The 24,597-nt window shown below is 36.0% G+C and overlaps 1 protein-coding gene across 3 annotated transcripts in view; it reads left to right on the top strand.

Annotated features, from left to right (window-relative positions):
• The window catches only part of TAFA5 (TAFA chemokine like family member 5), a 402,285-nt gene that overhangs the window by 325,292 nt on the left and 52,396 nt on the right, over window positions 1-24,597 (top strand). For all 3 annotated transcript variants that reach the window (XR_011723949.1, XR_011723950.1, XM_071733832.1), the window contains exon 3: window positions 8,944-9,071. Coding sequence is in view for 1 of the 3 variants with exons in the window: in XM_071733832.1 (XP_071589933.1) it covers window positions 8,944-9,071 (128 nt within the window). In the remaining 2 variants the exon portion in view is untranslated. The remainder of the gene's footprint in view (window positions 1-8,943; window positions 9,072-24,597) is intronic.

Raw genomic sequence — 24,597 nt, 5'->3', positions numbered from 1 at the left:
AGGAAAGAGGCAGCATTTCCCCTTTTTTTCACCCGATGGCCAGTCTCCCTCTTCTGATTTCACAGAAGCAATTTTGACCATTTTAAATTATATTTTTCTGATGGTGAAGGAGAAAAGAGAACTCTTGGCCTCTAAAATACCTACTGTAGCTGTTCCTAGATTTGCTGGATTTGTTCCAATAAATAAAATACTGCCTGATAGGTGAAGAAACACTATTCCTTCTGATCAGTGACTATTTCTGCTATAGACCTCCTTCTGAATTGCAGTGTATTTACTACAGAAAACATCTGAGGAATTTTTATGAAGTACAATCTGATGAATGTTTGAAAATGAATTCCCCTGTGCATTACATACACAAGGTAAAAGCATCCACACATTAGATGAGTTTTGGAGATTTAATTGCTTTTTTTTTGTGTGTCTTTCTAAGATATCTAACTCACTATAGCATGTGGAATATTATAAAAATAAATGAGAAAGCTTATATAAATGTGTCCGTCATTTGTAATTTTTAAGATTTTTACCAAATGCTGAAGCATACTGTTTTGAGACCAGTAATAGACCAAATTAGGTACAAAAAGAAGGAAAAATGTTTCAGATCATATAATCAAGTTTTGGATAGGAAAAAGTAATATTTTATGTACTTATGAAAAGCTATATTAAAAAAAAAAAAACGTCTTGCATGTGTCAGCCAGAAATTGTGTTCTGCACAGTCCTAATGTCAAATGCTGTCTGACAAGAGCTGACTGTGCAGTTAATGTATAACACCTTCACCTCTAGCAGGGTTTCTTTCTCATGGACAGCATAACATTTAAACACATTTGTTCCTCTGTTGGTCAAACACTACCTAAAGAAAGCAGAAGTCTTGAGAAAAGGACAGTTTCCAAGCTATCTAAAGGTCAACTTTACAGTTCCTTATGGCAAGTTTCGTGGGGCACTGACAAAGTAGTATTTATGAAGACATGATCCAAAAGGATCATAAGTGATTATATTCTTTGTATTCTCACTGTGAAAGGTAATATCATATACTTACCTTCCTTTCTCTTTGTTTTCATCTGTATCACTCATTTTAGTAGTTTTTTTCTTAGTTTTCACACAGCACTGGTTGTGTTAAAATGCCCAGCATGACCATAGCCTATTTTAATTCTTTGACCAAAATGAAGAGTCACAGGATTACCCCAAAGATCATACAGTTTACTGTAACACAGCATCTACTCATGGAATACTGGGAAATCATGGGGGGTATGGGATAATACTTTTAATTGCTCTCATAACAGCAGATGTTATTCTCCTTCTGTGCTAGTCTTCTAGCTCATTTCAACTCAATTTCCTCACATGTTCTTTTCTTACATCCGTGACAAAAGGAGGGCAAAGTTTCCCATTGCAGTGGTTGTTGACAAAAGGAAACCCATTGTACTTGAGAACAGCTGAATTATTATCTCTTTCAGTGTACAATAAAATGTCACCACTGTGTCACAGCAGCAGTGTAAATGCTGAAACTGGACTTGTAAAGCACCAAAGCAGAGGGCCAGAGCAGAACCACTTGGCTAAATGCTTTTACTTTGAATGCACTAGGAGAACGTTAACTCCAATTCCCAGAAATTCCTTTAAAAATATTAAAGGCTAACAGATTTCAGTTTTTGTGCACAGTCTCAAACAGTCATTCTGATTCTTTCTCCATGCAAAGAAGAGTCCTTTTTTTCTTTTCAGTCTTTGTTCACACTCCACAGTTAGAATCCCAAGAATAACCTTTATCCTTGGCCATCATTTTTGACTGTTTTTCATGAGTTAGATATTGTGCAGTTAAATGTGAAACTGCAGATACGGTGAAGTTTCCAGGAATCCTTGTCACCCATATCCATGGGTGTTTACACTGTGTGGCTCAGTCTGGTTTCTGACACTCATTGAAGGACTGATAACCTTCCTGCTACCCTTCCTTTACTCCATTTCTCTTCATAATCTTTTACTTTCAGCTTCTCTGCATGGCACCAATCCCTCTGTGCCATGTAACACAAAGCATATTTTATTTGTTCTGTGGCTTTCTCCTTTATATTCCTGCTTTGCTGTCTGCTCAACGGTTACCTTGATATATTCATGTGTTTCACAGCTAGGAATTCTTAGGGTCCTTTTCCCTCTTCCACAGCTGTTCAGCCTTCCCTGCATAACATAGTGATGATTGTGAATATTGAATATTTGCCCACTATTTTTACATTTAACCACAGTAAATCTGGTCTTCCACTGCAGTGCTCTACTGATATCAGAACCAAAACTGATGTATTTAAGAGAAAAAAGTCCAGACAGTCCTGGTCTTTAGCCTTCATTTACCCACAATGTCTTACTGACTTGAGTGAACAAATCACTCAAATATTCAACCTTACCCAGGTGCTTCAGTAGCTACTACAAATAGCTAGGCTTTGCCTTTTTTTTCTTCTTTTCTTGCATTATTCTTAATTTTCTTTTCTTTCTATTATCTGTTTTCTTGATACTTTTCATGATATCCCTCCTTGGTCTCTGTCCTTTACTGTTGTCTTCAGATTCTCTTTGGATCTGAATTTGCTGTACCTCTCCAGTTAAATTTGCTGTTCTCAGTGTGCTGGCAGCAAAGTGAAATTTGATGAAAACCTGATCTCTGAAGGGTTCTTTGTTGGCATATCACAGATCAGATTTTTAGTAATTTTTACTTTGCTTCCAGCACACTAATTGAATACAGCAGAGCAGAGCAGCAGGGGACAGAAACAGAAGACACTGAGTCCTGACAAAAGCTTTCTCTAGGGGGAGGTGTTCAATTAGCATCTCTTATTAGATGGCAAACACTGACTATCCACAGACAATGAAGTACTAGATCATTCACAGACTGAAAATGAGGAAATTCTACTATTTGGAGACACAAACAAGAAAGAAGATAAGAGCTGTTGAATTTTATGAGAGTGCTCCTACAATCTGCACTCTATTTCAGCTTTTGTTTGTATTTGTTTGTGGTTTTTATCCTCTGTCTTAAGTTCTGGGGATTTATTATGTATTAATAAAATTTTTGATCTTTGGAATACCTTTGGACTTTCTCCCTCCTAAGCTGTCAGTATCTATTTATTTTAAAGTCTTAAGAAGATTCAGAAAAACATTAGGTACCTTCTTAAAATTAAACAGATGCCTAGATGCCTTGCTAAATGCATTAGTCTGGAAGTTAAACCTGTGCCACTGTGGATTACTAAGTAAATTTCTATGTTCACACAGCCTAATCCCTCAACCTATGCAGCATCTGAATTCCTAGGGGCCATTCATGTAACTGGTAGGAATGCCCTTAGGCAGTACCAGATTAGGATTATTTTGATGGCTGAATAATTTGGATATCATCTCCTGAATGTTGTCCTGCTTCTCCCAAATATAAGTTGTGCACAGTGTAATCTGCACTGTTTATGGTAAGCCAATATTTTCATTCTTTTTCAGAGAACAGGTCAACACTGGAGGCCTAAAGAAACTCTGGGGTTGCAATAAGATTTTTCCCTTACTGGAACTATGATTGGGGTGAGCTGCAGGAAAAGCCTCTGCCCTGTGATTCAGTCTTTTACTATTTATCTAGTTACCTGGTCTCAATTTGTAGCCTCTCTGTAGCCTGCAGGAGATCACTTTTTTCCCGTATATTTCTCAACTTCAGCTCAAGTATCACTCACAATCTTGATAGCAAGAGCTAAATGATAAAAAGGATGTCTAGACATTGCTATATTGCTGTTCTTAAAACTAAATAGCCTTTGGTCTAGATGTCCTGTAAATGATTTAGACAAGCTAACTCTTTGTGGATTAGCACTGCTTCCAATTTTTTAAGTGGAGCAGAATTGCTGCTGTAAAAGCTATCAGAGGTTTGTCATTTTTCCTTGTTGTATAGCAAAATAGATGAAAGTTTGGAGTTTATATAGCATTACAGTCAAATTGATACTCTTAAGACAGTTCATGTTGGCAATGCTTATTACAGTACTGTCATTCAGTTTTTTTCTGCTGGCTTCTTTCCTGCTGTTGCAATTTAACTGATATATATTTTCAAAAGTCTATTACTTTGCATATTTTTGTTGTTCTTGTTTCATTTCTAATACATGTGTATTAAAGCACGCTCTCTTTCTGAAGGAAACTAGGACAGAGAAAGGTCTCCAGGCTTGAGACCACTAATAATTCAGATACTTTGCTTCCAGATCTGCAACAAATTTCTTTTGTGACCTTGGTCAAGTTGATTAACCTCAGCATAAAATGGGGACAATGAACAGCATTTACCAGTCATAGGTAAAACTAGCTAAACATAGTAAGTTCTCCAGGCAGTTTTGGTGTCTTTGTTAGGCTGATAGTATATTAGGCAGAAGAGAGAAATGGTTGCAGAAAAACTTTACAGTTGAAAAAACTGAAAGAGGAAAAAAAGAAAAAGATGAGATAAAGCAGACCGAGGGGTTGGGAGAGGAGAAGGATGATGGAAAAAAACAAACAAAAAACCCAAACCAAACCAAACAAAACAAAAAACCAACATGAAGGACAACATCATTCTATAAGACATATAGGTAAGCTAAGCTCCCATTTAAGACACAGGATTCAGTTCAAAATGGCATATTCTCCTGGGGCTTAGGAGAAATTTTCCTACTCCCACTGCAATCCCACTGCAATGAATCTTCCATTTGTTGCTTCAGGAATCTGGAATTGATGGATAAACATCAAATAATCTTATTTATTTATTATTATTTAGGTTCTTATACCATGCTTTTTATCATGAGTTATAAATATTCATTTTACAGACCACCTTTTATGTGTAGGAGCATGGTTCAGAAATCATATCTCAGTATCCAGTTGCTGCTTTAATCTATATTCTTATTTGATGGAAAAAATATACATTTTTACTTTTATTTCCAAGTTCTTCTCCAAAATTTTTAAAAAAGCATATAATAATAGACTATAACAACCTGAGTGTTTAAATCTAACATATTAGTTTTTGCACTTATTTCTGCTGAGTAAGTTTTACCTAACTTTTCTGCTATCACAAAAAGTTCATCATTATCAGTTGTGAGATTAACTAAAGATGCAGCAATTGATAACTGCCTGAATGAATAGAGTGAGTGTATGGAAAAAAAAAAGTAAAGAAAATGAAACTGATTTTCTATAGGAAGAAAATATATGTAATGATAAACCAGGTAAGAAACATAGAAGCAAAGTGTATCTATTTGCAGTATTTAGCAGAATATAACCTGTGGCTTTCTGAAACACTGCTCAGTTGAACAGTGTTAAATTGGAATATAATAATCATGGGTAGATACTTTATTTCTTTTTACTAATAGCAGGAAATCCATTGCAAATTACTCTGTCTTAAAAAAAACAAAACAGTTAGTAACACTTTGGTGAGTAGCTTGGCATCACGTTACTGTAACCTCTGCCTGCCTGCAACACCTTAGGACTCTTTTTATGAAAAACCCTTGGATGGAGTCGGTTTGTTCTCCAATTCAAATGACTTTACCCGGGAAAGCAATTCTACCATGTGCTGAGTGCTGTCAGTTCCCATTAACTTCAGTTAAACTGAAGGGGCTCAGCGCTTCTTAGGAGATGCAAAGTAGTGTCAGATCAGATTCTTAAAATGAAATTCAGTTCTTTGCAGAAGGTCTACACAAAGCCTATGTATCATTTAAGTGCCACTTAATTCTTTATAATGGAGACTGGAGTGGGTTTAAAGAATCTGATAGGCTTTTTGCTGTCTTATCTGCAGGGGCTTGAATTTTCCCCCTGCTGAATATACACAGTAAAAAGGCAAGTATAGTGCCTTGGGAAATATGTTGTATTTCTTTGCTTTGACTAGTGTAACTCAGTTTCAATTACTGACAGAAATTCTTGATACTGTGCTGATAAAATCACTGCATACTTTGCTCCCCGTGAAACTCTGTTATAATGGGCAATCTGAAAAGCGAAAATGCAAAACTAGATGTGATCCCACAGACAGAGCTACAGTCTCCCTTTGCAGCTGTGACTCCACATCTTTAACTGAACAATGTGTCTGTACAGGATCCAAATTATATCCAAGTGTGAGGGTGCTGGCCCGGCCAGCAGCTGGCAAATGGCCCAGCAGACTAAGTCTGATAAGATGGGAATGCCAGGGCATGTGTTGGTGAGGCTTTGGAAAAAAAGTGAGGGTTGAAAAGGTTGAAAAGCTGGATAAAGTGGCTATGGAGATCTGTGACATGTCAGAGACTGCAAGGGGACAGGTTTCTGCCCCCTCTCCTGCAGGCAGGGGATGGGGCTGGGGCTGGGGCTGGAGCAGGGGTGGCCACCTGGAGCCAGGAGCACCAGGCTCTGCCCAGGCTGGGGGCCTGTGTGTCCTGGAAGTGTTTGGGATTGGTTCTGAGGGTCTGTTTAAGAATTTCCAAGTGATTTTATGAATATTTCTTTCTTAGTACTATGGCTTACTTTTTTGTATCAGTAGTATTGATCCTGCACGGCTGCTGGTTATGTGTCACTAATAAGTTAATAAACCTTTTTTTGATGTTGAATTGTTTTTAACTATGTGAACTGAGTAGTTTTTACCTACAAAAAGGGAATTGCCTTATTTCAAGGCTTAAATGAAAGAGCCAGTCTATACAACTAAACCAGCAATATTTTAGGCTTTGTTCTGTATTTACTCTGGATGTGTTCTAAATTTGTGTGGATATAACTAATACCTGGAGCAAGTTCTCTAAGAGCACACTAAGAGTAATTCACATAGGTCAGAAATACTTTTTTTAAAAGATTACTACAAAATACTTTTCCAGGAAAACTTCCCACCTGAGATAGTAGAAGCAATCTAGTACATTTTTTTTTTTAACTGACTATTCAGTCAGTGATCCTTCACATTATTGAATTAGCTATTTTGATATGTGAACTGCAAAACATATGCATGGAAATGAATGAGGTTTGGTGTTAATATTTTACTGAGCTTTTTCTGTAAAGCCTGCAGCTGGATGCATGCCTACACTCAGGAAGGATGAAGCTATTTTCTGTTACACAAGAGATGTTACTCTTCAAAACTCAGATGATATAGTTCTCCATAGAGCAGTACTTATAGACCCCAAGTACAACCTGTATTTCTGTATATTATTTACTATATAAGCTTAGAGGATTTGCTTCAAAAACTGTAGTTATGAAAATTGTTTGGGAGTCATTCCTCCAGCAATATATATACTGGCAAATGAATAATGCAAAGTCCTATATAGACATTTGGGAGTGTTTTTTATAATGAGTTTCAGATTGAGCTTCCACAAAAAGAAATCAGTATTGGTTGTGTTGTTAGAGCTTGCCAACAGTTGTACCGGGACTGAGAACACAAACTGTTTTGTGTAAAAATCTTGGAAAGGATTTTAATAAAAGACTTTAAATTACGCTTTTATTTCTTATTATTGCCATGATCCAGTGGCACCGAGAACTGTATTCTTAAGTAGCTTCAGACAGAGGAAGTGAGAGTGTAGGGAGATTGAATCACACATTTAGGTGAGCAAAAAGAGCTGCAACTGCCACTGCATGTAAATGCACACTTTTGAATTCCTTGGACCCAAAATTAATTTGGAGCATTATTAGCCTCTTGTATGCTTATCATGCTAAATATTATTCCTGTAGTTCTCTCTTTGGCTCATGACTGTTCAAGATATATAGCATGTTTTGATATCACGTATCATCATAAATGAAAACATGATCTGTGACTCATTATGTGGAATTTGTTCTACCCTTAAATCTTAGGACACTTAAGTAAGAATTGAGATATTGAACCTTTCTTATAGTCTAGCTCAGGATTGCTGAAATGATCTCTGAAAGAACTGAGGAAGATTTTCAGTGGACTGCAAGCCTTAGAGTCTGAGCAGAAGATTGTTTCGGGGAGCCTACTTTGGTTAGCATGAGTATATGGTACCGTGCAAGTGTGTGCATCTCTGTATATGTATTTTATAAAAAGCATCCCAAACTAAGACTATACTTGACAATTTTTCCTACTGGAGAATATTGGATAGTTCAATTGCTTAATATCCCATGAGAAGGAACCCAGATGGTGGTACAGAGGTGAACGCAAAAGAAAGTATAATCCAGAAATAAGTCTGCAGGAACTAAAACCCTTTTCTCCCTGCCTTGAAGAAAAATTTCTCCCTACAGCTCCTCTGCATCTACTGTAGTACAGGCAGATGTCTGATGTTCCAAGACTACTTGCTGTGTGTGACCTTGAGGAAATTTAGCAGAACCACCTTACCAGAGATGGAAGCATTAATAGGAGCCACAATGCACAAACCACACCAACTTTCTGATAGTTAAGGACCTTCCTGACCAGACTTCCTTTCCCTTGTAATAATAGGGTAGTAGAGTGGTTTTGCCAGTCTTTTTCCCTCTGCATATTGTCTCCTTTTTGCCATGATTTTCCAACCTTTGATTCATTCAACCACTGTCTCTCTTAGATTTCTAGTTCCTGCCTCTGACTGTGCCCAGACCATTGCAAGTATCACTATGTTTCGCAATTGCTGTCATTATGTTGATCCCTCTACCTGTTTATTATAGCTTTTCTTTCTCCACTATGTATCTCACATCTATTTACACTGTAAGTACTTCAGAATAAGGAGTATCTGCTCCATATAGAGACCAAGATAATGGATCCTAATAAAAGTGTTTTTTAAGAAGCATTCAATTAGAAAATCAGCTAGCTTTTATGTTCTTTCAATTCATAACAGGGCTGTCTTTTGTTTTATTACTGGTTTTTAAGTTCTATTTTTATTATAAAGTTTTTTGGCATAGCAAGTGTTGTAAGTAATTCTTTATAGTTGCCTGTGGCTATCTATCTGCATCATAACCTATGGCTGCATGATCAGATTATGAAAATAGACAACTCAAATGAGAAAATGTAGAGAGATAAGTGAAATGTAAATTCTCCTGCCAATTGTTCTTGGTTGTTTGTTTTTTTTCTTCTTTTCTGTTTCATAGCACGAATTATCAAAACAAAACAGTGGTGTGAAATGCTTCCATGTTTAGAGGGAGAAGGCTGTGATTTGCTAATCAATAAATCAGGCTGGACCTGTACACAACCAGGAGGACGAATAAAGACGACCACGGTAGGCTACCTCTCTGTTCTGTTTTTCTTAAGTTTCTCATTCACTTTAGTTTATTGAAAAACAGAGATATCTAATTGTTTTTCAGCCCAGATGTGTATAATCTGTTACCTTGTAGCTAAGCCCTATGCCTAAGTGTGCTAACTGAAATGTACAGCAATGTTACCACAAAGAGAGGAAAAATGTGTGGTTCCCACAGTTACTAAGGGTGGAAATTATTTCAAGGTTTTGTTAAAAGACACCAATGGTTTAACTAACATTTGGTTTCAGCCTGAGGAAAGGATTTTATTGCTTCACTGTACAAGAATGTCTAATGCTGAGAAAGTGCAGGGTATAGAACTGAATACATGGTCTAGCGGGGTCAAAAAAAAGCTTTCCTTGGGAATTGGGGAGGAAAAATTTTTTCCTATTTCCACTATATTGGAAAAGCAAGTTACATAGCTATATATTTAGCCTTCAGTGAGACCTACAGAAAACATAGTGAAAGATCTCTTCTTGCAACTTCTTTTTGTTCCAGTTTTGTTGATAAAACCTTTCACTCTTGATATGGTGTCTTGGTGGGGCATGTGCTTGTAGTGAAGTTGAAAGTATATGTGACATTAATAGTTTCTATTCTAACCGGAAATGTTCTCAAATGCCTGTAATTCTTTGACATCAAAAATGGAAAAATTATGAAGAAATACAATAGACCAGTAGTCTGGTAGCTTGCTAGACCTGTGGAAATTATTTCCTCCCACTATAGTATATTTTTAGATTTACATGGACCTTGAGTGTAATTTAAATAAGTGAAATTTCAAGTATATTTAGTCTTAAAATTCTCAGTGAGGACTAAATTAAGGCACATCATCACCTGCACAATTTCTCTGTCTGAGCAGGCAACAGAGAACAGAACAAAACCCTTTGTTAGTTTAGAATCACTATATTTTTGAAAACTAACATGTTTTTTACTTTTTAAAACAAGAATGAAGATTTGATAGCATTTAGTGAGATAGATAACTACAAAGCAAACTTTATGAATTGTGGTCACTGTTTTGGTGCTCCTTTATTTACCAGACATGATATTATAAACAGGGCTATAGAACTTAACTCAGCTCTTGTTTACCTTTAAATCTTTTACATTCAAGAAATACAAGACTGACAATAAAAAAAAAAAAAAATAAAAAAAAGGAAGTAAATAAGTTTTTAAACTATAATTCTAGCTTCTAATGGCAAGGAAATCTAATACAGTAATTTATTCATGATTTAAATATCATCTTAAATCTTGTTAATTTAGGGATCTTTTCAATACCTGGGGAAAAAAGGAAACCCATGTACCGTGGCACATTGCCAGCTGTCGTTATAGTTTTTTATTTGATGTTTTATCTTGATGGCATAACTGAGTAATACAAACCAAGCAGAGGTTCTCAACTTCAGTATATATCTTTAAGTGATTCATGTATAATTTCAGATTAAACATCAGAAACCTGACTCTGAACTGTTAGTTGTCTGTATAGCTCTTTAATACTAGTGACATGAATGAAGTGTCATAATTTTGATTAATGTAAATGAAATCATAATCATGCCCCATCAGTAAAATTAAGGCCGTAGCAAGTGTAATATTATAAAACACTCTGCTCCACACAGACACATCATTGTCATTGGTGAAGAGAGACTCAGCAAGAGAGCCAACGGTAGAACAGCTCTGAGCATGAGCCTACAGCTAACATCAAGCAGTCTTCAGCAGTTGGTATCACACATGCAGACACACAATAAACACACAGTACTTTTCAGTCAAGCCAGAATAGCAACACAGAATACTTAAAGAAGCTCTGAATCCTAAAAGGGGAAGAGGGAAAAAAACCTTATATGTGGAAAAATAAAAAATAAATAAGATCCCAAGAAACCCTGGTCTTTAATACAATATTACTAACATACCAATAATTAAAAAAAAGAAAGAAGTTTATTCTTTAGTCAGTTACTGAAGAAAAATTTTTGACAATGTTAATAGGCATGGGAACAATTTTTTAGGATAACTCTATGAAGTGCATGACTGTAATTAATTGAAAGAAAATCTAACACAAATACAAAGGGACATTGTACATTACTGTACAGTGCTCTGTAGGACATTACTGTAGCAGTGCTCTTAGGTCAACAGGTGCTGAAGCAGTCTAGTAATTTCTATTTCTGCTCCTAATCAGTGATCCTGAGTTGCCAGGCCCACCATGGCATCTAAGTGTAATGGGGAGGATTTCTGGCTGGAAAGGGTCAGAAAAATATCTAAAAGCTACTTTGGGAAAATAAATATCCAAATATACTTAGTTAATTTGTTAACTAGAAATAATTCTTGACCACATTTCCAGTGACAGCCAGATAAGGTCCTTAATTTTTTAATTATCCATTAGGTTAACACACATTTGTTAATCTAATATGTACAAGCTATTCCTGCTAATACTAGTTTATATCTTGGAGATTCTTGGCAGTGGGTCGTGCATTACCATAGCTGTAATCATAGAGCAGAGATATTACTGTTTCATAGATGCTGACACAATAAATAACACGGTACCCATACTAAAGCCAGAACAGTATTGAACTCTGATGGACTGATATCATCTATTGTGATAATACCAGGTTTCACATGGATTCCAGGAGGTTGTGTAGAACTGTAACTTTTTTAATACTGGGGTAGCATATGGAAAGGTAGAACTAGTGAAGGTCTTATGTAGAACATGACTTTATTTGAGAATATACTTTAGGACTAACAGTTAAATATTTTTCTACCACAAAAAGGAAGAAACAGGATTTGTTTTCTGTTCATGAGTTTAACATTTAGTATTTTTTCTATTAAAATACCAAGGAAACAGGAAACAAGAATACCCATTGCTTCAAATCAAAAGCACAATTTTCCTAAATCATTTGGAAAGTACTCCTTCTATTTTATGCCTTGTGTCAAAAATTGTTTAGACATTCTATGCAGAGCCAGATTTTTCCATTGCCTGGCACTTTTTATGATCACCTCTAGAAATAAGGCAGCTAAATCAGAGCCCTCTTCACATGGGTTGCAGTGGTTTATATCCATTTTGTGCTCACTTTGCACAGCTGTAAATGACTACACAAGGTGCAAGGCAAAGGAAAAACAGACTAAAAGTATACTCTAAATGGATCTGGATGTCACTTCTGCCCTGTCATCCTTTGTACAAGGTGTGAATGAACCAAAGATTTTTCATCTGCTAAGAGGCTTTTAGAATTGAGGATTGACTGGGCTAACTGCCAATCTCTGTATTAAGCAGCCGACTGTCAATACAAGGAAACATTATGGCAACGTGTAAAAAAAGATAGCAAGAGAATACTACACAATTGTTAGCACTTTCAACATACTAAGTACTTTCATATAACAAATGTCCTTACAGCCACTTTAAAATCATCTATCTTAAAAATTTCTTCTCCTTTTGCTATTTTCTTTATTCTTTCAGTTCTCAAAAAAAAAAAAAAAAAAAAAAAGAAAAAGAAAAAAGGCTGTATAATTTTTTTTAAATAGTACATAGTTTCCACAATGCCAGAAGATATGTCTTTTTCTAAAAATATTTCTGATGGACCTGTCCATTTTTTATTTTGAGTGTAAAACTTGCCAGCATATAAATGAGAAGATACACAATGTATTGGATTTACAAGGGAGATTAATTTTAGAACCGAAGTGTATGTATGTTGTCAATGATCCATCACTACCTAATTGTTAGTTAATTAATTCCTTCTTCTACATGATGTGATTTCAAGGCGTGGAGCTTAACAGAACATTCATGCGCCAGTTCCTCTGTAGCTAACCTTTTAAAACCTTTGTGATTTTACTGCTAAATTAGCTGAAGTGGGAAATTAAGGAGAATGAAGAAGCTAAGAGAGAGCTCACAGTGGATAAAAGGTGTAATTACTCTGACATGGAGCTCAGTGCTTAGCTAGTAAAATTTACTAAGGATCTAGCTTCACCAAGGGACATGACTTTCTTAATAGAGTTTACTTACACACGGAGCAATTTAGCATTCCTCACCATTAATAAAAATGACATGCTGGCTGGGTTGGAAAGGCAATTTTTTCCCTGCCCTGAAAGATACAATAATTGTTTGTATTGGCTGAATTTTAAATCAACGGTTTTCTACAGACCTTTATTATACACATATGTATGATAAAGGTAACTCAGATAAAATATACTGGGTTGCTTTTCATCACTGACTTAAAAGCAATGTGTACTCATTCATAACATTACATTCAAGATAAAAAGAAATATACATATATATATATATATACATATGTTACATATTTGTAACATACCTGAGAATTTACTTTTTTTTAGACTGAAGACCAGCTGGAAATGACCTGAGGCCATGGTCTAGTGGTCTGAGCTTGGGACTGGGAGCCAGAAACTCCTGAGCTCTAATCCCGGCTCTGACAGTGACTCCCTCTGTGGCCTTGGGTAAGTCACTGAATGTCTCTGCCTCAGTTTCCCCAGCAACAAAAATGAGGTTAACGATCCTTAGCTACCTATCTTAGTGAATTTGGGAGTCCTGAGCTAACATTTTAAGAGGTTTAGAAGTTCAGAGTAACTTAAATATAAAATTACTGTTATTTACAGGTGTCCTAATTGGTGATATTCATGGTGTTGTTAGATATTCACATAACCTTGGCATTCCTGTACTTAGCCTCACCTACATTCTAGCTCTGAGTGTTTCTATATGTGCATTTCACAGCTCCACAAGTCAGCTGATTTTATTTGATTAAGGTAGTTTTGGAAGTTTTTTTACACCTTGCCTCTTCTAGTTCTGTATCTTTCAAGGACACAGTACTCACCAAAACAAGCTTTCGGGCAGCAACAAATTAGAGCAGTGGAATAATGTAGGCATGTGTGCCATGCCAAATTAAGTTTCCCTTTTCCCTTTTGTCAGAAGTGGTCAACTTATGAAACAGATACATTAAATCTACTTGTCAGCAGTTCATCTACCAAGTTCCCACACTGTTCTAGCTGTAACAGGAACACTACATACAGACCATGATTACAGAGGATATTTTTTCAGGAGTCCTATGTATGCCCTCACCTCAATCCAAAGAATAGCTTTTAGAAACTTGCAGGAAGTTAAGAACCTGAATTTTCAATCATTTATAGCCAAGTCTGTTTGGGTGTCAGAATCCATGCCTATATTAAAGATATGGGACCAGGAGTACATCCTTGCTTCAAAGTCCATATACATACACAGTTGTGAGTCCCAATGCCTTCCCTGTCTTCTCTATTTCTGTGTCTCCCTCCTCACAAGGGCATGCCTGTCATTGCCTTGGGAGAGGTCACAGCAACAGAAAGGGCTCTCAGACACTTGTGGTGAACTGAATCGTTAACTTAGCCCAATTCTCTTGCAGATCACCCTCAGCTATTCTTACTCTAAATTTCTTGTTAGATTTCTAGAAATCTAGTTTAAGAAAATTGCTATCCTTATTGTCACTAAGAACCATCTGTATTCTTAACCCCTACTGTCAGCCAGTTAAAGCTTCATGAGCCCTGAGACCATTGCTTCATCAAGCATTATGCATCACAAAGTCCTCTAAAACAACTTCAGATCTTACTAGGGTGGTCCTAAAGTTGCTATTTGAATAAAGTTTTTTGAGACTACTGTCACATAGTTGCAAGCTAGGCTGAAATACCTTTTACATGTTGAAACTTTTATTTGTTCTACCTTTTATATTTATACATCAAGTCGAAAAAGCATAGAACATAATCACCTGCAGAATACTGAAGGGTATCTTCATCAAGACAAGCTGACATGTAGAGTGATGGAATGGTCTTCATGGCCCCATATCTTAAGTCCTTCATGCCCTGAGTAAGTTAAATAGAAATAAAATCCTCATGAAGCTGAAGAATGTAAATAGTGAGGCCACGTTATTACTTCATAATATGCAAGTTCCCTTCCATATTAGTACTATTTCAACTGGTACTGTTGTTTCAAAGCTGTGCACACTCCTTTTTTGTACCAATGTACTTAAACCTACACATTCTATTCTCCACCATCAAAATACACTTCTTTTTGGCAAATAACTGATCTTCAAGTCCCAAATCAAAATGCTAGCAAAGGTTTTAGGGTTTATGTAGACTTCATGTTGAAAAGAGGTAGCAGAAACCTGAAGAATGACCTTAAAGAGATTAGGTACCTTCCTCTTACCTTCAGATAGGTAAGATTTCTAGAGACATCTGTTCTTTCAACACTCCTTTTTCTTAACTCATATTCATTTTTGGAGGTGGCTTCTAGCATTCAGTCCCCTTTTACTATGCTAACTTAGGGACAGGACAGATTTAGATTCAGTGTGGTAAAACTGGTTTACTGCTTAATAGTTAGGAACAATAATTTTTCCTTGTGATATGGGTCAATCTATATTTAAAACTAGTTAGATTACTGGAAAGTGAGCTACATTCTGATTTATTTGATGTCTGAAATATCACTTTGAGTAAGTAAACAAAGGAAGATTCTACCCCAGGCAAAAATATGATTTTGATCATATATTTCATGTTTTTGTGGAATAGAATTTGTTTTCAGTTAGAAAAACAAAAAACAAACAAAACTAAACGAACCAAACAAAAGAAAAACCAAAAAACAAACCCAAAACAAGCAAAAAACCCAACCAAACAAAACAACAACAACAACAAAAAAAAACATGCCTGAGTTTTTATTATTTCTATGCTTCGAACCTGGGATTCTGAAATCTAAATAAAACCACATCTGTAACTTGGGGAGTTCATTGACTACTGTATCATACTGTGAACCCACCCAATAAATTGTGGACATTAAAAAATGTTGAAGTATATGCAATGCTTTAAAAGATGCATTTTAAGGAATGCCTAAATTGTTAAGGTGATTCTGATAAACAGAAGAACCCCACAACTTTAATTTGAAATTCTTTCCAAATTCCAAAAAAGACAAGATTTTTAAAAATGGCACAGACAATTGAGATCTGTAATGGATGATTCGTGTCTCTGTTGGAAAATTGCAGGCCCATCAAGGAGTGGTTGCTAAGAGGCTGATACTAGATTTTGTAACTATTGTGTAACACCTTAGAACACCTTAGTCACCATTTACACTTAGGTAGGACTTTAAAAATACTGAAATAATACTGTAACAGTTTTAATAAATTAACATATTAAGAAATAATACATAAAATATATTCATAAGTGAAGACTGACAGCAAGAGAATAAGAGTTATAAACCACGTTCATATTAGTAATGGTAATACAGCGTCTATTTGTATTGTGAGACTTCTTAGCATAGCAAATAAACATTCTAAGTTGGATTTAGTTTCCTCAATTTATAATTTTAATGCATTCGAATACTTAAGGCTACTGAAGACATCTTTCATAGGGTGAGCACAAATGACAGAACCAGTGCCACTGTGGGGTGGTAGCTGGAAACTATGCAGGAGATGCTACATTACTAACTTCCTGTGTTAAGCAATTAAATCTGATTCCTCATCTACTAAAAGACAATTAAATACAGTACTCTCCACTCCATTTGTGTATGCTTCATGGTAGATTGACATTGTCTGAAGGTTCTGAATTCTTGCATGAATATGGGAAAATCAATTTTTATTTAATGAGAGACTGAGGAAACAACCCTGAAGATTACTTGTACAGTTTCTTGATTTTCTGTAAGTAGCACAACACACTGTAAAATGTGATTTAATAGAGGCTGTATGCCATGTAGTTGAACTGAAAGGGACTACATTGTATATGTGGAAGAAAAACATATTTGATAACACAAACAATGAAGGAAGCTGGCAAAGACTGCATGGAAGTTGAGTATGTAGTTTAAATCATATTTTTTGTGGGCATGTAATGGAAAACTATGAAGGCTGGAAACTGATATGGCACATCAACATCAAGAATTTAAAATTATGCTAAAATTATTACACATCCATTTCGCACAGTGAGAATGGTCATGGTACAAGTGCTAGAACATGAAGCTGCTTCTCATGTATATCTATTTTGGAACATTTCTTTTTTAAGAATACCCCCCAAAAATTCTGTTAAATCATGCAAAGCAAGCTAGAATTTTTGACTGAAAAAAACAAGCAGTGGAAAAAAAAATAGTAAGTATTATAGTGCAGGGATTTTTAAAATACAATCAACACATTATTTCTTAAAATCATACTTGAAAACTAATTCAGAAAGGCCTGTCACATTGACAACTGCCATTTCAACAAGGTACAGATAGAGGACCTGTGAACAGTACATAATAACAGTTAACAGGAGTGTATTGATCTAGGTCAAGGTGGCTCAGGAAATGACAGATTTGTGAAAGGTTTAATGTTTCAAAATAATTATGGTTTCAAAAGCATAAAAGATGTTAAGGTATTAAGTGTTATTGAAAATCAGTGAAAGGCAGGCACATAACAGACATTTCTGTTTTCCAGTATTCCCTGGCTATATCAAATATCTGAAGGGGAGCTCCTATACTTAGTATCATTATGTCCAGACACAAGTTTTTTTTACCTTTAGGGCAGACCTAAAGGATAAGGTTGCCTGTTTTTCCATCTTGTTACCTCCTTTCTGGGCGTCTATTCTCACCTATTTCCTCTGCTCACTTGCCTATGAGCATACAAGGTTATGTATAAAGACAATTCACTTTAAAGAGTCATGTTAGCCCAAAGGCTAGGCTATTCCTATCTTTCTTTAGAGGTTAGCAATCTTATTACATGTCTGAGAGAGGAGGTTGGAAGTGAACAAACCTCTGTGATCCTCGATCCAAATGAAACCAGGCCAGAGGGGGACAGTAAAATCAAACAGCAAAATATAGAAGAATAGGACCTTTGTTTCTATTGACAGGGCAGCTTCATGGTAGCCTAAACCAATCTAAATCCAGGCTGTCCAAGTCCCATTCTCTGATCTCACTCTGGCTGTATATGCCTGATCTCTGTTTTGTGCAGACACTGAATGGTTGTGGAAAAGTCAAGGATGCCAAACAAGGGTCACTTTTTGTCAGGTTAATTTACAGCCACATCAGCTTCTAACTACAGTACTGATTACAGAGTAGCCCAGAATATCAGATACAGAGCAGTTTAAATTATTCTAGGCCAAAATCCCATGGGGTGTGTCTGCCTCTATTACATAGTTCCAATGCCTGTTGGGCCATCAAAAACTACTGCTGGATACCTAGTTAGCTTTTTCAGCTAACATTTTTATTCTTCCCCATTGGCATTTACCAAAGAATTCTAGAAGTTGCTTTTTAGGTGCAGATGAAGTTTATGAAATTCACCCATCATATGAAATACCACTACTGTACCCTGCACGAAGAGGATGAGATATTTGAAAGACTGTGTCCTAAACCGTTCATTTCTCTTCATGTTCTGTGCATTTTGGAAGTGGGGATTTTAAAGGTAGCCTCTCTAATGCACTTCCTTATTTACATTAAAGCATTAAAGCACTGAGCCACCTGGCCTAGTGGAAGGTATCATTGCTGATGGCAGGAAGGTTTGTATCTAGATGATCTTTAAGGTACCTTCCAACCCACACCTTTCTAGGATTCCTGTCTCTAGGTACAGTAAATAAAAGTAGATTCCATCTAAGACTGAAAGCTATTCCCTTAAGAAAAAAATTTTAACATTGGAAAGGAAGAAGGATGTTGTTGTGGGGAAACTTTTGGAAGAACATTCCTGAGACCAAGATGGACATGTGATAAATACAACCAAAAGCAGCTTTCAAGGAGCCAGTTCTAGCCACTAACTCATGAAAATAAAAGGGAGAGGGGGGAGGAGGAAGCATGGTTATCAGTGAAATTAAGTTTTTAATCATTGTGAGTAGCTAAAAAGAAGTTGGCTGAGATCTGCAAGACTTAAGTGTGTTGTAAATTGTGGAGGCCAAATGCAAATAAGTCAGACTCTAAAATCTTGCGTATTGGCCAAACTTCAGAAAGTAATACACTCAAGGAGGGAACCATTTAGGCACAGTATGGTGCTTTGTTTGGTACCTGAGATCCATAAAAACCTAGCTGAGATTAAAGAAATGAGATAAGGAGTGTCCACAGAGCATCTAAAGAAGGTTGTCATACTACTTCCCAAATCACCTGCCAGACTGGGACACATCCCAGGGAGGCCCCTTTTTTAGAGTTTGTTTGGAAGCTACTGAAACACTGGCTTCAGGTGGGGTTAGAGCTTATTAGCTTTGCTTCTCTAACCAAGGTACTTCTGAATTCCCCTGGGACTCCTCAGACATATGTGAATCTTCATGCCCAGTTCTGTCTGCACCCAAAAATATTTTTTGTCACTTTTTCTTGGGTAGCAGCTTGGCAACTAAGCTCTGACCAATTTAATACTTCAATGAAATTTAGAAGAAGGATAGCCACAAAGATTTAAAGACAATGCAAAAAACCCTGAAGCAGCTACCATGATAGCTCATGTGAAAATGTGCATAAAATACATCCTGGTCCCACAGGAAAATCAAAGAACAACCAAACATATAAAATTGTCTGTGCAGAGTTGCATAAAGAACAAAAAATCATTGAACTGGCCAAAAAGTTGGCTAATAGGGGAGATAGAGATGAACCCGGTAGCAGACCATGACTAATTCAACATTATTAAATCATAGAGAAAGATAAAGCATATAAGGTGGCCTGCAGAGTTGAAAGTGTGGCTAGGGAAAAAAATGAGGAGAAAAAAAATTAGCAGTTCAGTCTATTAGGCTGTGGAATAGTTTCACAGAGCTGGAAACCCCAGCTGTTCAGTTTAAAGCTATCTTGGACAAAGACCTAGACCTGTGGGGATCAGTCTTGTATTGGTAGGATATGGAAGAGATTAACTGATTGGTCTTTACTAGTTCTAACATTTGGATTTTGTTTTAATCATCTTTATAAAAGCCATAATGGAATAACTCATAGACCATACGAGAGGCAGAGCTATGATACTCTGAAATTGGTTTGAGTCATCAGACAGACTTTATTTTTCTTACAGAGATTAGTTGTCTGTTCAGCTAGATAGGCACTGGTCACAGAAACTTGTCAATGAATTGTGCTGTGAAGTAAGATTTCAATTTCCTTCACATGACTGAAAGTGTATATATGGATGATAAGGCTAATTTCAGTATTACAGCATTTTATGTGTTCTGTACCTAGAATTAAGCCTTCAGAAGAATATACCTAGGACCACAGCGATTTTGTATTTAGCAGTAAAAAATGTGCAGAGTCAAGTCTTTAAATAGAAATTTGAGGGTGTTCAGTCAATTGCAGGAAACAGAATATACACAGATGTGGGAGATGTTCACTTATGGCAAAATTAATTCATTTTCTGTACCTTTAAAATCATTAACAATAGTAATATGACTAACAATAATAAAGTGACTGATTACTTTGGAATAAAGTGAGAGTCAGTAGATCTTCACATAAGCCAATATCCCCGAGGGCTTCTTCTTGTTCTTTTTCTTCCTACCTCTTTTCCTTTTGCTCCTTGAAGTCCTAAGGATCTCTTTTGGGAGTGTATTTTTCCCTTACAGGACAATTCTTATAATTGTTCCAGCCACAAAATAAGCATACATTCTGTAGTATAGCAATATCAAATATGTAAAATGAAATGAAAATAATTGTCAGTGTGATTATGTCTGTTGATTATGGCATTTCCCAGGAAAGCAGGAAAAGGGGCCTTTGTGTTAAATAGGCCTACATGAATCCTAAAAGAATGGCCTACCAGAGAGATATGTAAAAGAGGGATGGCCCTGTTGTCATCATCCTTGGTACAGCTGTGTCTTTCCTGCCTCCACTTGATAGTTTGGACTTCATATTCTAGACTAGACTTCATATTCTTGCCTGCCAAAAGCAGGATAGCAGAGGGGTCTTAGTTTAGAAAGGCAGATGTTGATCTCCTCAGAATACACACCTCTAAGTACACGTAACAAATGAACATTTTGAGTTCTGTTAAAATACAAGTTTTATGCTAACTACAGAGTTATCTAATAAATATAAGTTCTAAAAGATATGGAAATTAAAATATTGGATATGGCAGCTTTTGGTTTATGACCAAATCTAAGGTTTTAAGCAACTTGCCTTATCCTTTCATGTTACTTGTTAAGTGATCATTGCAGAGTTTTTCACATGGAGTTTTAAAATTTTTGCATGGTAAATTGCTATCTGTGGAAGAAGAACTTGTAACCATTAGGGAATTTGCACCTTAATGACTGTGGCATAGCTTGTCTACTGCAGGCAATGCAGAGGGTCAGATTTACCCATATAGTTCTGGAGTAAGAATGTTCTGTTTAGGCTGGGGAGTGATGCAAGATGTATTTGAGGGAGTTGGATCCCAAACATTTAAGTTTGATGCCTAACTTTATTTTTATAGTCTGAGTTTATGTCTGTTTTTAAGTCAAATCATCCTCTGGTGCTCTCATTCCAAGAAACAATTTGACCTGGAGGAGGGCAGCTGTTTTTTCACCTCCTTTTCATCTGTTGCTTGGGAAAGGAGATTAAGTGCAAACTTTTCAAGTATGGGAGTTAGGCCACTTTCCAAGAAGCTGTTGTTACATTAAACATAATGCCTTTCATATCTGTATTTTTTCCTTGTGAACTGCTGTATTCTCTTCCTTCTCATTCTTGATGTAATTAACTATTCTGAAATCAATGGTATAACATCAAGAATAAATGTGTACGTTTATATAATTTTAGTGGGTCCTCTAATTAGGGTATGAATGCTTTGTCACAGAGCTGTGTTTCATCAGTAATCTCTCAGGTCTTCTTAATAACTGATAAAGAAATATAAGATCACTGACAGATGTTTAAAATTTTATTAGTAAGTCAAGCCAAGAGTACTTTTCTAGCATACTGTGCAGCTGTTCTGCTCAAAGGACTGTGAAAATGTCTCCACCTGTATTACTGAAATAGTCACACTGTTTTGAGTGGTTGTCACCTGAGTATTATGAGATCAATATATACATATACTTAGTAATGAAAAAACCCAGTCCCATTTCATCCCCTAGGAGTAATATTTTATTTTTCATTAAGGAAAATCAAAATCAAACAGGGCCCAAACATTGTCTAATCCTATGTTTTGTGACAAGCTTTTATGTGGTTTTGATACAACATATAAAATAAAACTCTTTAAAAAAGATATAATAGAGATATGTCATCTCTTACTGATGAATTTGAAGGAAGTAAAAGGAACTGAAAAAATCACATTCTTTTCAATCTCTATATTTTAGTGAAAGCTAGAAATCCAGGTTTTATGATGCATATATATTTTAGATGTGTCAAATTAATGAACTTTAAAATGAAACAAAAATTTTTGGAGCATCTCCCAAAGTGCTGCAGAAGTTGCTGACAAAGCAGCCTGTATTTGAGTGTTATTCCTATTGGAAGATACAGCACTGAACATATTTGTCATCTCTTAACACAATTATTGAAGTGCAGGGAATTTGCAGACATAACACATTTTTTAAAGGAAAACAAAAAATAGACTTGCACAAAACATCTGCCATATAAATGTCTGCATTCACACAAATAATTCTGCTGTGAAACCAAGCACTTGCATAAGAAATTGGCACCATAGCTTAGACAAATATTGAAGCTAGGCTGTAAAAAGTGAAATATCTGGACAGCAGGGTTTATATGACTTTTCGAGGAAATCTTCATTACAGTGTTACAAAGATTAGACAAAATCACATAATCTGAAAGAAAAAAAAAAAAAAAGAAAGAAACTTATCCTGGTTTCAGCTGGAAGAGAGTTAATTAGTTAATTTTAATCTTAAAATTTTTTTATTTTAATTTTAGCAGTTAGAACAATGCTATTTAGCTTTATTGTGGTCCGTGTGGTTAGTCACTTGGGTCATTTGAGTTAGATGCTCACAGAGGTCAGTGACCCAGTGACCTCTGTCTAAGGAGCTGCTGTCTCGCCTACAGTCTGAACAAATTGGTTTACTTGACTAGGTCACAGGATCAGTTGGATCTTTCATGGATGAATGATGTGGTTTTTTTCAGTCCTGTGGAAAAAATCCCTCTCAAATTAAGATGAACATGAAGAATGCAGAAAGCACAAGAAATACAGAACCAATAGAACTTCAGAAACTATAGTTCCTTTCATTCAAAAAAAAAAAAAAAAAAACCAAACAAAAAATAAAACCAAACCAACCAACCAAAAAAACCAAAAAACCCACTCTATTCTCTTTGCTCAAATGAAGCTATCTTTCTCTTACCTAGTGGTGGAGAGTGGCCTGTTGTTAGCAATGGGGACCACCAAGGTTAACATTGGTCTATATAAAAATTTTAAAGTAATGCATAATAAAGTTAAAGGACCCATTGTTACCATCAGCTTAGTAAAAGTGCTTGTTAAGATAGAAAGGAAGGATGTCTCTTGTATGTCATTGGTAATACACTGTAATAAAGGCAAATGAGCAAGAGTTTGAAGAGTGTAGGAAAAGGTCTCACAGTAATTTGAGGATACAAAGTGTCTCTGGTCAATTTGGTTTCAAAACTAGTTTGCAAAGGTTAAGAACAGAAGGTCTTAGCAATATTGCTCCATATTCATGAATCTGAGTACACATTTACGGTACAGTGGCTTTGTTGGTTTGGAAAGCTTGCAGATGCCTAACATTTTGCATGTTTTCTGAAATAAAAACAGGAATTTCCCTAGCATTTTGTGAAGCAGAGGGATGCCTGGGGCAAAGGATGTGGACAAGGAATAAGTGCAAAGAATGAAAAAACCTGGTGTATGATAGGTTACTTCCACAGCTGATCTGTGTAAATAAACAACTACAAAGTGAAAATACAACAGTTCGTTTTCTGTAGAACTTTGCAGGGCAGGATGTTTTTTAAAGATTTAACATTTTGTTGGGTGAATATAACTCTGAGGTGGATCTGAATTGTCTCTTTCAGAAAACTTCATATGGCTGTATTATAATTGCCAAATACTATTACTGTTACATAAGTTGTGTTTTTCACTCTCAGTAGGAGGAGACTTTAGATGCTTTTTCAGCTTAAATAACGACTTCAGTATTTGATTTATTCATACAAGTGAACATTAGGTGGTTAAGCAGGTTGACTGAAGCAAAAATCTGGCAGATACATATGAGTCTAGGCGTTCATTTTTAGGCTCCAAGGAACTAAAAAGGATGATACTTATTGCACCTTTGTGCAAGCACACTGTGAATATAATTATAATTTAATTGTTTTACACCAACAGTTGGCAATCTTCAAAGTGTAAATTTCTTGCATGATTTTTTTTTCTTGTTAAAACTGAAAAAACCCCATACTTTTCCGGAAATAAAAAATAACTAAGCCATAATGTGCATCTAAGTAAGCTGGGAACTAATATGAATCATGAATAAACAACATTTATGGTTTCAGAACCTTCGGATTATCAGTATGCATAGGTGTATGCTTTTCTCAGCTTTAGTAAGTTGTTCCTTGTTTAAATTTCCACTGTTCAGTTTCAGTGATGGAAATCAAGAAATGTGAAAAATGCCAAGGGAGGTGATGCTGCAGTCTAGGTTATTTATCTTGAAGCCACCCAGAACATGAATCACTGTCTGATGGAGGCAATTTCTTGTTCTAGG

The sequence above is a fragment of the Heliangelus exortis genome, chromosome 1 (genome assembly GCF_036169615.1).
Source record: "Heliangelus exortis chromosome 1, bHelExo1.hap1, whole genome shotgun sequence".
NCBI classification, from domain to species: domain Eukaryota; kingdom Metazoa; phylum Chordata; class Aves; order Apodiformes; family Trochilidae; genus Heliangelus; species Heliangelus exortis.
The sequence above is the reverse complement of the archived record's forward strand: the minus strand, read 5'-3'. Positions and strand labels throughout refer to the sequence as shown.